Source organism: Ruditapes philippinarum, unplaced genomic scaffold (genome assembly GCF_026571515.1).
Source record: "Ruditapes philippinarum isolate M1 unplaced genomic scaffold, ASM2657151v2 ctg1246_1_1_1_1, whole genome shotgun sequence".
Lineage (NCBI taxonomy): Eukaryota > Metazoa > Mollusca > Bivalvia > Venerida > Veneridae > Ruditapes > Ruditapes philippinarum.
This window is the reverse complement of record NW_026858568.1, coordinates 164,817-182,458: the sequence shown is the minus strand read 5'-3', so window position 1 is coordinate 182,458 and position 17,642 is coordinate 164,817. Positions and strand designations below refer to the sequence as shown.

The 17,642-nt window shown below is 33.5% G+C and overlaps 2 protein-coding genes across 3 annotated transcripts in view; one reads left to right on the top strand and one right to left on the bottom strand.

Annotated features, from left to right (window-relative positions):
- Window positions 1–201: 201 nt before the first annotated feature.
- Window positions 202–2,071, top strand: LOC132753616 (uncharacterized). The gene is made up of 2 exons (XM_060744105.1): window positions 202–310; window positions 798–2,071. The coding sequence occupies exons 1-2, from the start codon at window positions 202–204 to the stop codon at window positions 2,069–2,071; spliced, it is 1,383 nt and encodes a 460-aa protein (XP_060600088.1).
- A 3,640-nt stretch (window positions 2,072–5,711) lies between these two features.
- Window positions 5,712–17,642, bottom strand: part of LOC132753614 (uncharacterized) — a 41,072-nt gene continuing 29,141 nt past the window's right edge. For both annotated transcript variants that reach the window (XM_060744103.1, XM_060744104.1), the window contains exons 16-22: window positions 15,029–15,176; window positions 13,796–13,959; window positions 12,008–12,084; window positions 10,372–10,568; window positions 9,582–9,716; window positions 8,081–8,344; window positions 5,712–7,501 (exon numbers count right to left, since the gene is read on the bottom strand). In XM_060744103.1, the coding sequence (XP_060600086.1) occupies window positions 6,897–7,501; window positions 8,081–8,344; window positions 9,582–9,716; window positions 10,372–10,568; window positions 12,008–12,084; window positions 13,796–13,959; window positions 15,029–15,176 (1,590 nt within the window). In that variant the 3' untranslated portion in view covers window positions 5,712–6,896. The remainder of the gene's footprint in view (window positions 7,502–8,080; window positions 8,345–9,581; window positions 9,717–10,371; window positions 10,569–12,007; window positions 12,085–13,795; window positions 13,960–15,028; window positions 15,177–17,642) is intronic.

Sequence of the window (17,642 nt, the reverse complement as noted above, 5' to 3'; positions counted from 1 at the left end):
CTGCAACACGACGTGATCCTAGCAAAAAACAGATCACGATCAGTGCTAGCTATCTTTTTAGACCTGACAGCAGCTTTTGATCTTACATGGCACTTCGGTATTTATACAAGTTAAAAGAACATGGTGTGACAGGTGCCTGCTTCCAGTATTTAAGGTCTTTTCTAGAGGGCAGGAAAAATATCGGTTCGAGTTGAGGGTTCAATGTCTGATACAGAGCCAGTGGAGCGTGGTACACCCCAGGGCTCGATCCTCTCGCCGTTATTATTCTCTATTATTATTAACGGCTTACCAGAATCTCTCTCAGGATCTGGTATGGTCATTAGCCAGTTTGCTGATGATTCCAGCACCTGGAAATCTGGGTCCAATTTGTTAAGCTAGCCAAAGGATGCACAAGCTGGCATGGACTCACTATGGGGATGGGCACAAAAATGGGGCTTTAAAATATCTGAAACTAAAACTGTGGGTATTGTATTTGGTAATCAAAAAAAGCACAATTTGAACGTATCTTTAGGTGGTACACCCATTAAATTTGTTAAAACGGTCCGATTTCTAGGTTTACTTTTAGATGACAAATTAACATTCGGGCCGCATATCAATGATTTGGTCAACAGATGTAAAAAGGATTTAAATGTCATGAGGATGTTAAAAGGCACTGATTTTGGGACTGATAAGAATAGCCTATTACTCCTATATAAATCCTTAATACGTTCAAAGATAGATTATGGTGCTCAGATCTATTCTTGTGCTAAGAAAACACATTTAAATAAACTCGATACCGTACAAAACACTGCCCTCAGATTGGCCCTGGGGGCCCTTCACCCCACACCAGGCAAGGGACCTGGAGGTGGAGGCCGGTATAGTACCTCTATCAATAAGGAGGAAATCACAAACATTAAAATATTATACCCGGGTTCGAGCCTCTGCGGCAGACAACCCGGTCCGTGGACTGCTGGGAAAAGGCCACTATACACTAAATAGGTTTAAAGACCCAGTCCTCCCCTTTGGTGCTGCAACGCAGGACCTAGCGGAGGACTGTGGTATTAAGGATTCAAACATTGTTGAGAAGCGGCCCATGGAGGTTCCGCCGTGGACCCTAACCTTGCCTGAGGTCGACATCACGTTACAAGAAAAAGTGAACAAATCTGATTTGCCGCATCTCGCAAATACAGAAACAAAAATATTAATTAACAAATATATAGGTCAAACACATATTTATACAGATGGATCAAAAGACCCGGACTCTGGCAGGGTTGCCTCGGCTGTAGTAATACCTTCCATACAATATGAAAAAATTGATAGGTTAACTAATAATACATCCATCTATACCGCCGAGCTCCTTGCTATTAGAAATGCTATGTGCTGGATTCAGGACAGTGATATAACAAAAGCTGTCATTTTCTCGGATTCACTTTCTTCACTGATCTCACTGAAATCCAACAACAGTCAGTCGAGACCAGATTTATTAAATGAAATAATTCTATTATATAATAAAGTCCTAAATGTAGGAAAACAGGTTACCATAGTTTGGTGTCCAGCACATATAGGGATCTCAGGCAATGAACAGGCAGACAGGGCGGCCAAAATGGGCTTAAACCTCAACAATGTCACTGAATCAATCTCACTCTCCCCCACTGAGATATATTCCAAAATAAAAAAATATATAGTTCATTTGTGGCAAACTGAGTCCAATTCATGCCAGGATCAGAGGAAACATATAAATAGCTCAGTGGGGCTCAGTCGCCCAGTTCAATATTCAAATATTTTAAAAATAGATAGGGCCATAACAAGACTGAGGTTGGGCACAACCCTATTACCAGGGGATTCTGGTCAATATATCAAGAAAATGAGCCCCAATTGTGCCCAATGTGGAGTGAGATATAATATATCCCACCTATTGCATGAGTGCGACCAGTTCAGGGACCATAGATATGAACTGCGGTCGGCACTTGGTGCTGTAGGTTTGGGATATAGCACACAAAATATTCTAAACCCACCAAAGAAATATTCAGTACATATTTTTAAAGCTTTAGAGTTATTCATTCTTAACTGTTGTCTAACAGACAAAATTTAAACAAATAATAACCCATATCACTAATTATAGTAGTGATGGGCCTTTAATGTTAATTTTTATTCAAATACAACTGTGACCTTGATCCCAGCAGTCATATTCACATATGAAGTCATGATTGGCCTTTAATGTAAAATCCCACCTTCCATCCCCTCTGACAATAATATAAAGACTGCATTATTTGTATAAATCAATTTAATTTATTATTAGGTGTTAATGGGACCCAGTTTGCATACTCAGTCCCCCGATACCGGTCTTTGTTATGAATTTATAGTTTTGATAACATCAAATATATTAAATAAGTATCCAATTTCTACTAATGGCTAATTGGTAACTCAAACCATTAGATTTAAACTTGATTATAAGCTAGTTTAGAAAAAAAAAAAAAAATGCTTAATTAGCATCTATGACAGTATATTACTCATAATAGAGATATTTAGGATAATCAGTGAAATCTCTATTTATTGACATAATATGACCCAGTAAAACCAAAAATTAAACCCAAATACAATTGAAATATTCAAACTATTAATTAATTATAATTAACTAACACCATCAAGTGTCTAATTAAAAGAATTTTCATTATTTTATGTGGTTTATTAAACAAGTTATGGTTGTTACCCTATACAGCATATTTAATATGTGGTAAATAGTCAATTTAACAATAAACAATAAAATTTCACCAACTTAAACTCCCCCAAAAAGTAAAGTTCTTTATTTACAAATGCCACATCACTATAATAATTAAGAGCAATCTTTTAATGAGATAATAAAGAAAATTCCATCAAAATCCATTAAATTTTAAAGAAGATATGGCCAATTACCTATGACACATAAACTTAATACTTAAATCACTAAATTTTAGATAATAGTACAAGGGAAGCAACTCAAACTTGGATTAATGAAGTATATTTTCTCAATTTGCTGCTTGATATAATTAATAATGGCCATAATAAGATCAAATGGTTATAATATGATCTATATAGGATATAAATATGTAACTTTAACAAGTTTAAGATAATATTTGAGAATAGGATAGGAGGAAAATAAGAATTATAGCTAGAAAAGGTAAATTTCTGGTACAAGTAGGAGTTGTCCTCCCAATACTTGAATTTTTGGGTTATTATTGGTTTTACTCTATAATCATACTTAGTTCAACTATTAAGGAACATATGAAATGTAATACAAATGAATTTTAAAGAAATAAATGGCAAAGTGTCCCCAATTACTGTAATAAATGAAATTATATATACATAGAAACATAAAAAATATAACCTGTCAGAGGGGAAACCAACATTGTACATGAAAATACTGAAATCTGTTTACATCTTTTACCAACCTGGGTGCCAGAGTAGAATTTAAATGTAAAATAAAATATTTCAATTAGATTTTGATAGGGACAGATATGGGGCGGGCTGAACTGAGCGTGTGGACAGGCCGTACCTCAGGGAAACTTGACCTAATGCTGTCCTAATTAAATATTCAACTGTTTCCATATAGTATAAATACACATAAGTATGTTGGTAATTTGGTATTAGTTTAATACCTATTTTAATGGTACTATTTTAAGGTAATTTGTGGTATGTCCTTCCTTGGGTACATATTTCCTCCATGAATAGCTTTAATTGGTACTGTTCTATTTTTAACTAATTATCATTTGGCTCCAAGAGAGCCAGTTTTATTAATGTAGAATATGGTATATCCATATAGGTGTATAAATTTTTCAATTACCTGCCAATGGGTGTTGCCATCATTACTTTATTGTTTTATTTTGTTCTATTCTTGTGATAATAGCTATGAGCTCCATTAAATATAAATTTTTTAAAAGTTGTAATAGTGTACAGGTCAGACACTTTTTATTGTAAATAATCTATTGTTTCTTTTATTACATGTAATTAAATTTTAAAAGTGGTCCTAAAAAGTGGCCGTTAAACGGTGAGACAACTATATATTGCTTATTTATTTACATTTTTAATAAATTTTAATACATATTTCTTAAATACTGACTGTACACTATCACCTATTTTTATTGTCCCTGGAACATGATCAATCAAAATTGGGTTGTGGCTACATGATACCTACAATGTTACATAAAGACTCCATTTTATACCTCTTATCTATATTTTTATCCCTTGTAAATAATAAACAGCTGGTCTGTTTGTAAATATATAATATATCATATACCTTCTTAATTTTTATTCATTCTTATATAGGGTACAATCTATAACATACTATATGTTAAAATTGAGCCCTATTCAATAATATGGAGCAAAGGCTATATAGGGCTCAATCAAGTATGAAGTCTTCTTTTATATGTTAATAAGAGGACTTCATCACATTAAGGATGTCCTATTCTATTTCAAAACTAGCATAACAAGTCCCTATGGACTACAATGCTGTTCTTTTTTTCTTAAAGACAACCTTAATGTTAGCAAAGACTCCATATCAGATTGTACCCATATAAACAAATATTTTATAAAACAGTTTATACTGTGATCTACTCAATGACAAAAATGGAGCATACGTTAATTCATTGAGTAGAACAAGTATGAGGCAGCTTTTTTCTTCTCTAAAAGGCAGTACTCATCACATTGTAGGTAACCAAGCATGTTATTAATAGCCAATTTAGGGTTTAATTTTTCTATCTCTCTATATTCTTTTTGTATAGGTCTATAGAGAGTCTAGAATAACAATATAATTACTGAATATCATTGTTATTCTTATAAGATCATGTACCAATTGTATCAGTACTATTCCCCTCCTTGTATTTAAATATTTAAACAGCGGTGTCGTGGTTGGTCTCCAACAGACACCGTTGTTACTATTTTTAGCATTATATGGGAGACGGTGCAGAAATGTCAATACAGAGACCACGTGGTCTAGACCACAAAATTCTTCGAGCTAAGCTCCAAAATCGGATAGTAAATGCGCCAATGAAATCTGTTTACTATCAACCAATCATATCTTATCCCTAATTAGCCATACAAATCACACCATTTTTCGGCCAATCAAAATTTACCTACTAAACGTGGTTCGGCGCTATCTGTCAAAATCGTTTCTGCACTGTTCTCCCTACGAAAAGTAAATTATTAAATGATGGCCATTTGTAAAAAACTATGTTCTCGGGCGTGTTGCTAAGGTTTATACTTATAAACCTTCTCATGTGCTAAATAAAGTTTATAAAAAACTAAGATATACAAATCTAACTGTGTTGGTCTGTTATAGAAGGCGTACGCGTATAAGCGTCTTCCCCCTTTTAATATTTGTTTTAACATTATAAATATGATTTGCAATAAACGAAGCTATCATTAAACATAATTATTAGTGGTTTTTTTTGTTCCCTATATAGAAGACGTCCGCGTATAAGCGTCTTCCCCCCTTTTTAATTTAAGTTTAAATTTTAAATACAGTTTTTTAATCTTAGTGTGGGATGTAATCCCACCGTTTTCCAGCCCCATTCAGTGCAATTATTTTGCATTGTTGGGGCAGGAAATATTGTACTCACTAGTCACATATGCAGATATTAACTAAATAAAGTGTTTTCCCTTTAATAAATGAAGCATATGCTCGCCCATATGGTTTTTAACCGGTGGCGAGGGTAAATAAACTCAACACACACACACTTGTAGTCATGGAGGTTTCAATATCAAAAGTGTAAACTTACAATATTGATGGTTTAATTTTTTTTTTTGCTTGTTTTTATGTCATAATCGAATGCATGAGTGTCTTCCATTTTAATATGGCCCATAAATTTAGAAGGTTCAAATTAATTACTGATATCTAGTGCATCTTTTATTATCAAAATACTTGCTTCTAAACTTTTAGTTAATCCTCACAAATAATAAAATTTCATCCTTTAAGTTTATTAGGGAAAATTTTCCCTATTTATCAAATATGCATGTATGCTAAAAAAATATACTTGTATACAAAGCACTATACCATATAATACTGATAAAATTTACACTTTCAATATAGCTTTTTGCCCTATGCAGAATATGCATGTGGAAATGATACTTGTACTTCCAAATCTCAGGAAATATCCTAGTGTAAAAAGGTCTATATTCAGACATACATCTTTATAATCAGGCATGATCACAATCTATACTACAGATTATGGGCACTTATAGTTTAAAAAGATATTATTTACTGAATATAAATTTTTAGGTACAACAGTAAACTCTTGTATCATTATTGGGAGGTGTGTAATTTTCCAAACTTATCAAATGGGCATGTAAGATATATAAATATACTTTTTTAAAGGCTCCAGATGCAATACATACTTTCTTTAAAGCGAAAAAGAAAATGTCCTTAGTTTAACATTCTATAGTCAAAGTAATTAATGTCCTCAATGTATCATTTTAATGTCACTTGATGCGTGTTTAAGATTTAAATTAAGCAAAATTTAGAACACACGAAGAAAGTATGTGTTTGCTAATTATTTTTTGTTCTTTTAACATTTGATAACCCTCCCACTGCTGGAACTAAGTGTCTTTGCCACCAGAATAAAGTCAGGCCAGCCTGCACATCAGTGAAGTCTGACCAGTCTCTATACTGTTGGCTGACCAATTTTATATTATCATCTTTATATCCCTAAAAATTATAATGGACAGTTCCAAAATTGAAGTTGGACAAATCCATTTTAAACATTCGGCAGATTCAAGTTGAATGAATGACTAAAATGTAAAATCTTACTGGTCAAGTTCTTACAACTGCTTTTTTGTTTGTTTGATTGGGTTTTACGTCACCCCAACACAGTTTATGTCATTTGGCGACATTAGTTACAACTGCTGGACAATTTAACTTACACCCCTGATATCCTTTATAATCACTAAAACAGACCTTCCGTGATATATAACAACTCTTGTAGTTCTTCTTTCACCATTTTCGAGTCCTCTGAACGACACAACTTAAGTAAATGATTCCTAAACAAGTTCAAATACTGGGGGAATTTCCTTATTATTTTCAAATCTTTTCTTATATAATCAACTTCCTCTTTATCCACATGATACTCTGCTAGTCTACTCCTTGCTGGGGTTCTTTTACTTGACAACCCTAACTGGCTATTCTCTAGTTGATGATACACAGAACTGATTGTTTGTACGTTTAAACTTGTAAGTTTCTGGGTATTTTGGCAATTTGGGCTATCATCTACACTAACACTGTCATGATTCTCTTTCTGGCTGCTTGTATCACAATGATCGTTTTGTTCACTAATATCCTGCAATAACTTCTTATCTTTCAAGCACTGACATATCATGTGTAAGTTTCTTAGGGAGATGTAATTTTGAATGAATAATGTTACCAGGTGTATGTAAAAGGTGGTGGACTTAACGTTGGCATAATATAAACGTTCTCCATCTTTATACATTACTTCCTGATATAGAATATCACTTGGTACTATTGATGTATTGTCCTCTACAGAACTATTGGATTCTGAAATTTACATAATAACAATGGTAAACAAGAATATCGTTAAAACCAATCAATGTAATAAAAAGCATCTTACATTCCTGTCTTTCCATGATAAATGATCATGTTTGTGAAGTAAAGACTTATATTAACACTGTTGTAATTAAAATAATAATGCCAGTTTCTGTAGCCAAAATGCGAAAATAATCGCCAATCTTATAAAGTTATCACAAATGGCGACCACAGAGACCAACAGCATGAGCCCTGGTAAAGTGAATACATGATTGACACACCCTTGTATCTTATCACTTAAATTCATCTAGTTTAATAAAAAGACTAAACATGTAATATATACCTCATATATGACATAATATAGCCTCGAAACAGTGATTTTGCAATTTTGATAATTTTCTAGCAAGAAAATATCATTATAAAAGAAAATCTGAATTTTGTAACAAGTCAAGTCATTCCATATCAGTGTACATTTTACGTGTCCCATAAACATTATGAATCACTTTTAACATTTTTTATTCGCTTAATGTCTAAGACATTAAGCAAGACTTAAGCATTATGGCAGGACCATAAATATATATATCATTATACCTTGAGATCCTAACATTGAGAGATTATCACTATGTTTTCTTCGTACTGTAGAAAAGGAAGACAAGAGACTGATCATCTCATCTGTTTCAGCGAGATCAATTGGTGTGTAGCCAAGGCAGGTTCGAGCCTCTAGAAGCTTGGAGCCTCCGTGTTGTAACAAGATACGGCAGACCTCAGGTTGATTGTTCAATACAGCATCGTGAAGTGGAGTTATTCCTTCACCATTTACTGCTAACAAATCTACCCTTCTACATTCTGTGCTACCTGTTTACAAAAAATTAGGGCAAATGTTTAATTACTTCAGTCATGATCAGAGCAAACACCAGATAACATCTTGAAAACCAAAAAATGCCAAAACTCAGTTAAAAATTACTGCAAGACATCAAAACTTTTGTTCTCAGCACAAATCATTTATTTTGTGATATAGGCACATACTGGCATTTTCTATCTATAAAAAGAGGAACAAGAAACATGGCAATGCCATGAAACCAGGTTTTCAATTATCACCATTGTAGATAAATATGTTGTATTTGAAATACAAATACAAGCAACAAACAATGTAACTATGTGCAATGTAAAACATGAATAATGTAGGAGGAATTGCCACTGAAGAAGTGTTCACTATAATATTATGTATAAGGAAAAAAACAAAGGGCCATAATTAGGTCAAAAACTATCCAATCACAAAACCCCGACAATATGTGCCAGGGTGCTTGATGACAAAGCTTCTGTGAAAGTTTGAACAAAATCCGTTGAGAAATGTAGGACGAGTTCAGCACAGAAGAATTTGTTCACTATAATTATATTGATAATTCTGTATAATGAAAAACAAGTTACAAAGTAGACATGAAATAATATATCATATCTTTTTTAAATTACCTCCAAAGATGATATGACCTTTGACTGCCAAATCAAGTTAAAATCATGTAAACAGGATTTTCAATGTTAATGTCACTGTGACCTTGACCTTGGAGCCAGCCATGCGGAACATGCGTTCTGCACGTCATCTTGATGTGGTAAACATTTGTCTGAAGTTTCATCAAAATTCTTCAAAGGTTGAAGAGTTACAGAGCGGACAGGATTTTCAATGTTAATGTCACTGTGACCTTGACCTTGGAGCCAGCCATGCGGAACATGCGTTCTGCACGTCATCTTGATGTGGTAAACATTTGTCTGAAGTTTCATCAAAATTCTTCAAAGGGTTGAAGAGTTACAGAGCGGACACAATTTCGTTTGACGCCCGCCCGCCCCATCCGCCCATCCGCCCGCCATACCCCAATCTAATAACCAGGATTTTCAAAATTGAAAACCTGGTTAATAAGTCAGTGAAAAGCTATGCTACAGAATATAGATAGTTCATAGTCAGTCACCCTTAAAACATTTATAGTGTCAAGCAACAACATAGAAGTTGTGTAAAGAGAACTTGCTTAGCAAAATAAAACAATTAATATGATTTTACAAAGTTCAAATTTACTTTCTAATACACATCAAGTATTATTACCTTTTGTAAAGAAAACATCCATTGTCTTTGATGGTATAAACTTCAGAAGCTCCAGCACACATTCTGTGTGGCCATGGTTACTGGCCTCATGTAGGGGTGTCCATCCAACATTGTCAGTTGCATTTACATTTATACCTTCATAAATATACAATAATTTCATTGAGAAAAAATTTAAGAAATAGATTATTACAATAACATCTTAGTTATAAAATAAAACTAGAGTAAGAATACCTAACCTACAAGTAAAGCAGAAACAAAACATTTACTAGTACAATTGAATAAACAAACAGTCAGACACAGATGAATAGAAGCATGGTAAAGCAACTACTGTTACTACAGTTTTAGTAAAAATTGAGTAATGTATAAAAAGGCCACAACAATTTTACTAAACAAGAGCTGTCAGTAGCTGCATGCTCAACTATTTTAAGTGCTTGACAGTAAAACAAGAGCTTTGATAATGTAGAATTTTATAAGTTCAAAAAGGGCCATAATTCAGTCAAAACCAATGTTAGACTTATAGGTCTTGGAAAGTGACCTCTTATTATGCTCTAAAATAAGTGTGTGAAGTTTTTCTACCCATTCCCTTCAATATTTTTGGAGACATCAACTTAAACGCAACAAGTAAACCAAGTGTGACGGCTTCACCTACACCTGGGTGAGCTCTTCCTATTCTTTGAATAGACATGCTAAATATAAGTAAATACCTTTTAATTTCAATATTTTAAGTAACGGTATGACATGGAACACATGTATATAATACAATATAAGAATAATGAAAACATCAATATACCAGGAATTTTAAGAAGGTTTTTTACAGTGGCAGCATCATTTTTGATACAAGCAACATGAAGCGGAGTTTCTCCTTTATGATTTTTCTTCATTGCCTTCAGTGTAGTCCTACCAACATTCCTCTTGTTCATATCTGTATTCTCACGCAAACAATGTCTTACAGTAACTGGAGATTGATTTACATTCATTTCTTTTGTTCTGTAAAAGACAACAAAGTAAATGCCTCCCTATACTATGACTATCATTGGATAAAATATTTTTATTTTTTTTACTTCAAAAATATTATTGATTGAATTCTAGACAATTCTTGCTGAATATGACTTATTTGTGTAAGAAAATGTGCAAACTGTTTGGGAAACTGCATATTCCCTATTGCAGGTCAATTTAATTTTGTCTTTTAAATCATAACATATCTTCTGTGTACTCAAAAGATGTATATTTTATATTCAAAAAGAAACTATAAAGCAATTATCAGTATTTTCAAATATCAAATTAGAGCATGATAATAATAAATTATATCCTTAAGGTATTACCATCCTAATGCATTACCTCCGCTTTGAAGAGTATTCAAATAGGCTAGAACTACTGTTAACTACATTGAAAATGAGGGTCATGGGTTCAATCCCCAGAAGGGTCAACTTTTTTTTTCTTTCCTTTTTTTCTTTTAACATTACTTATGTATCTCTCATGTCCAATTTAGAAAGAAAAAAGTGTTTAATTTTGATTTTTTAATTTATATAGGTAACTAAATTATGCTAAATCTAGTAATAAATATGGTACCTGATATTTTCAAAGTGTAATAAAATCAAAACTGGACCGTAAAAGTATTTCATATTTTACAAGATCAACCAATATACTTCTTTAAAAATTTAGGGAAACTTTGGAAACAGGCACTCGTTTGGGTAAATTTTAAGGATTTTTTAAATTAGGCTCCCTAAGTAGGAAAATGGTCATACATGTGGTAAAAATGGGTAGGGTAGGGTAACATTTTTATACAGATTTCATAAATGTTAGCTGAATGGTACTATTTGTTCCTTACCAAAAAATAATGGGAAACATTTTTCATTAAAATGTTATTGCAGATTATTTAAAAGTTCCTCATTTCAAAAAAGGGCCCTCATAACACCTAGCTTGAGTTCAGAAAAGTGGCCATAACTTGATTTCCGTACGGTAAACTTTGTTTAAATTTTGCATACAGGTGTACTTTAAGGTATATATCTGACCTATGATGTCAATTTTTTAGTTCCTTATAGTGCCCATTAGGGTGGTAATACCTTAATAAACATGCTAAAAAATCAACAATTGTGAAAAGAATTGGAATAAAATCAAAAAAGACATGTGTGTACAGCAGTTCAGCTCGAGTCATGAATAACAAAAACCTTTCTTCAATATAATATTAACTGTGCTAAATAATCATACATGTAACTTCATAATATTCTAAATAACAGAAATTGAAAAAATTAATTAATTCTATTCACACATCTCACAATCATGTAGTCCCTAATCCGTGTTAATTGGCAGTTTTTTTTACAGGTTATTTGCTTCTTTTCATGATGTTAGAAGTTTAAATAACTAGTTTTTATTGATTCTTAAAAGTAATTATTCAAGTTTCATTTAGTGAGCAAAATTTCAAATACCTTTGCACTGCAGGTGACCGACATCCTGGGGTTCTAGGCATATCAAACTCCGGCAATAGGTAAAAATAATGTGTCACCTGCAATACAATAAGTGTAAATTACATGTATGTTATAACAGTGTTTGACAGAAGGTATTTATATATGAAAATTTCTTCTAAAATAGAAAGATATTGGTATAAATTGTTAAACTCTTTCAATAAGTGTTTATATTATTAGTTATAAAGATTTTTGACAGGTTATATGGCCCTATATAAATGGTTGTTTGGAAATATGACGCAAGCCACTAGGCGAGTGTTATATTGCAAACAACAGTTTATATATGGCCATATAACCTGTCAAAAGTATTTATAACAAATCTATGATATAGCAAGCAACTTTTTTTAAGAGGAAAAAGTTTGATTTCTTCATAAATTGACAGTAGCTGTGTATATAGCCTATATAAATATCATATTTATTCAATGAAAAGTGACGTTACAAACGTGCAGTATTATTAAATGCTGTATAAGTGTATATACCATGACCTTCTGATTTTTTATATGAACTTGACCAACTTCCATTTATGGAACTGTCCATTATCAATTATCAAGATACAATATTATAGTTAGTCAGCCAACAGTATAGAACTTTTAAAACTTGTGTTGGTGGTAATCTATATTCTCAGATGACTTAGACTTGACTTGAAGACACACCCTTGCTGTTTTAGCACTGAGTCATACTACCCTTACTACTTTTAGGATGAATTACATGGTTATCTATGCATTATGTCAGACACTATATGGCAAGCTTGAAGTGACATTGATAGATCTCTAATCTTTTATTTGAATAGCAATAAATTTAGCCACAAACATAGACGTGTGCTCTATTGTTAAGGAATATGTTGTGGTGAAATTTTTAGTGTATCCACTAATCTATCAGATTAGAATTAGACAGGTCAAAGATCTATGCATTATACTCGTTTTTTTAATGTAAAGCTGGGATAAATTAGCTGTATATTCCACAAAAAAGATTGACTATTTGAATGCCAAATGAACAATAACTGATAATCACAAATGTTTAGGGTAAAATATAAAAAGGCTGTCTGAATATGAAAAAACTGTCCCACTCTTTATATAAATTGAACAGCACAGATATTTTCCGAAGGATATCTATAGATATCTATCTGGGTCAAAGGGGTTATTGATATAAACTTTGTCTAAGTTAGATCATGTTTAATATCAATTTGAAAACAAATAAGATGACATAAAAAGTTATCTTAATTTCACCATTTGCTCTTGAATAGGCATAATGTCACTTTTGATGTAAACATATTATATTTAGAAAATTTACAAGCATGTATCATTTTACATCACAATATATGAGCCGCATCATGACAAAACCAATATAGTGCGTTTGCGACCAGCATGGATCCAGACCAGCCTGCGCATCCACGCAGTCTGATCAGGATCCATGCTGTTCGCTATTAGTTTCTCTACTTGTAATAGAGTTGGAAAGCGAAGCATGGATCCTGATCTGACTGTGCAGATGCGCAGGCTGGTCTGGATCCATGCTGGTCGCAAATGCACTATGTTGGTTTTGTCGTGACGCGGCTCATAAATGGATTTGAAAACAAGCATAACACTTATATTTATTCCTTTCCATGATGGAGTTTCATCTTTATTATTTCACTTTATATGATCAGTGCATGTTTTACATTTCAATATTGATCTAAATTAACAAAATTTTGTTTAGTATTTGATTCATTTTGTCAATTTGATATAGCAAGATGGTTTCATCATGAACAATACTTACAATATGTTGAAATGTCAGAGATTTGGTATCATTACAGTTCTCCTCCATTAGGAGATAGTCATCATACATGTTGAGAAGTTGTTGACACACCCCTACCCGTAACCATGGTAACTGCAAACCTTGCATTATTGCGTCCAGTAGAAAACGGTCACTGACATTCGCAACTGTGGAGAGAAAATTTGATTAAGAATAATAAAAGAATACAAAAAGACAACATTTTAACACAATCAAACTTTTTATGGGCTGTTTAGATCAAAATGAAACTGTTCCCGTTATCCAGGGGTCACTGACTCTTTCCTCAGGGGAAGTGTAATTTCTCTGTAATAATAATATATGTGTCATATGTTGCGGTTCAGATCGGAATATCTGTCCCAAGGGGATATTCCGATCCAAACCGCAACCATATGTCAGATATTTTTTCTTGCATATTCTAACATATTCCTGGCATCATATTTTTAATTCTTTACCTTAATAAAACAATTTTCCATGGAAATTTATGTCATTTTGCCCATAACTTTTTTCTTACAATAGTGTATGAAATTACAACTTCAATCATAACAGTGGAATTCAACATCCTAAGCATGCCACTGTATAGTAAGCGACAGCCCCGATGCCAGATGAAACTTCCACCATGGGTAAAACTGTTGACCTCACCAGTCTGATATGCAAGAACAATTGAACTCTGATATTGAGTCTAATGGCTATTTGTCTCCAACTTCTGATTTTAGAAATTATCGGCTATACAGACTAAGTAGTTACTCACTTGCGGAGAAATTAGTAATTACTTGTTAGTAATCCAGAAAAGCCAGTTAGGTTTGAAATAATGAACCACACCAATGTATATCTCCTGTAAGCATAATCAGCTGATCAATTATACATGAGCCACGTCACGACAAAACCAACATAGTGCATTTGCAACCAGCATGGATCCAGACCAGCCTGTACACCCGCGCAGTCTGATCAGGATCCATGCTGTTTGCTATCAGTTTCTCTACTTGTAATAGGGTTGGTAAGGGAACAGCATGGATCCTGATCAGACTGTGCGGATGCACAGGCTGGTTTAGATCCATGCTGGTCGTAAACCCATTATGTTGGTTTTGTCATGGCATGGCTCACATTATGAAGGTCTGTATGAACACTTAGATTGCAACTGAACTGTACACCTGTGTTCATACTTGTATGTTTTTTTTTTTTTTGCAAAAGATGACTAAGTATAAATGTTTGATTTATTACCTTTCAGTTTGCTGGAAATTTCATGAACAAAGACAGATGTTTTATCTGCATGCGATGCTTGTATGGGATCTAGATTTCCACATTCATGGACTCTACAGCAATCGGTTACCATGGCAATCATCCATAATACATCATCTAACATCTCTAACTGTGTTGAAGAAAGATAATGTCAGATTAAAGGCACATTATGTCTCAAAACATAAAAATATTTCTGTCTTTAAAAAAGGAATGTGAATGTGAAATTATTTGTCATAAAAGTAGCAAAATGTAAACAAAGCTGTATTTTGGCTTTCATTCATAATACTGAATCACTACTAAATGCCAAAAAGCAACAGAAGTGAAGGATAGTTTGTATAATTTGTCGATGCATAAAGATTTAAAAACAGTAATAGGATGCTAAAAATAACAAGAGGGCCATAATGGCCCTAAAGTCGCTCACCTGTATATAGGCCCCACGGAGCGGGGCCAGTTTAAACCCCAGGGCTTTTATTTGAACAAACTTGGTAGACACCCATTAGAACATGTTTCATGCTAAACATCTAAGGTCTAGCTCATTGGGTTTTTTAAAAGAAGATTTTTTAAGTTTTTTCTTTACACATATATTTAAAAACAATAACACCCCTGGGGCAGGGCCAGTTTTGACCCCAGGGCTTTTATTTGAACAATATCTTTGTAGACACTTACTAGAAGATGTTTCATGCTTAATATCTAAACTCTAGCTATTCGGGTTTTTTCGAAGAAGATTTTTAAGTTTTTGCTATACACATATAAAGAAAATCAATGTCCCCTGGGGCGGGGCCAATTTTGACCCAAGGGCTCTCATTTGAACAAACTTGGTAGACATCCATTAGAACATGTTTCATCCTAAATATCTTAGCTCTAGCTCTTTGGGTTCTTTAAAAGAAGATTTTTAAGTCTTTACTATAACCATATAGGGAAAATCAATGACCCCTGGGGCGGGGCCAATTTTGACCCAAGGGCTCTTATTTGAACAAACTTGGTAGACATCCATTAGAACATGTTTCATGCTAAATATTTTAGCTCTAGCTCTTTGGGTTCTTTAAAAGAAGATTTTTAAGATTTTACTATCAGCATATAGGACAATCAATGACCCCCTGGGGCGGGGCCAATTTTGACCCCAGGGCTTTTATTTGAACAAACTTTGTAGACACCCATTAGAAGATGTTTCATGCTAAATATCTTAGCTCTAGCTCTTTGGGTTCTTTAAAAGAAGATTTTTAAGTTTTTACTATATACATATAGGGAAAATCAATGACCCCCTGGGCGGGGCCAATTTTGACCCCAGGGCTTTTATTTTGAACAAATTTGGTAGACACTCACTAGAAGATGTTTCATGCCAAATATCTAAGCTCTAGCTCTTTGAGTTTTTTAGAAGAAGATATCTAAAGTTTTTTCTTTTGGTTGCCATGGCAACCAGAGTTCTGCATGGAATGGAATCTTTGAACAACTTTGTTAAGGCTTCACACAAGGAACATCCCTGTGAAGTTTCATTATGATCTTCCGTATGGTTTCAGAGGAGATGTTGTTTTAAAAGTGTGAACTGACGACGTACGACGGACAACAGACGACGGACGAAGAGTGATCCTAATAGATCACCCTGAGCATATGCTCAGGTGAGCTAAAAAGTTTATGAATTATAAAAACAACATTTCTTGGGTGTAATGGGCCTTTAAGTAAACTAGCACTTTTCACTGGGCAAATGTGCTCAATACTTACAATATAAGTTATGATAAATGCTCAAATCATGAATATATGGTCTTGGAGATGTTGGTTTGAAAATTTTAGTATAAAGCAGTTACAACAATATTATTTCATGCTTTCCAGTGTTTTACTGTAATATATCAGATGATTATATTCTAATAAAGCACTAGTGAAATTTACAAATAATTTTCACTGTAACCAGACTATATCTGAATGGGGATGAACTAAATGGAACTAGAACTATCACTAGTGTGATTAATACCCCCACAAGACTGCTTCGGAAATGAGGATGTTACTAATAACAGAATGCCTTGCATAGAGTTATGGTTGTATGGGCAATTTAAGATATTTGTGGTTCTTGTATGTTGCATTTCCTTTCAATGTGGTTGGCCATTGATGAAGTTTTATTGAATTACTCTGTAATAAGTCCAGAAAGACAAGGAAAAGGAATAAAGGGCAATAACTCTATAAATACTGAAGATGGAGTTATAGTTCTTGTGCACTGCACTTCCTCTTATTGTGCTTGACCATTGTATGAAGTTGTTTTGAATTCCAACCAGTACGTTTTAAGTTATGCTCCGGACAAGGAAAAGTATCAAAGGGCAGTAACTTTGTATTTTGTCAAAATGGAGTTATGGCTCCTGTGCACTGCACCTCCTTTTAATGTCCTTGACAACTGTATGAAGTTGTATTGAATTCCAAACAGTAGTTTTCAAGTTATACTCTGGACAAGGAAAAGTAACAAAGGGCAATAACTCTGTAATTAGTCAAGATGGAGTTATGGTTCTTGTGCACTGCACTAAGCAGCACTTCCTCTCAATGTGCTTGACCATTGTGTGAAGTAAAATTGAATTCCAACCATTAGTCTTCAAGTTATGCTCCGGACAAAAAA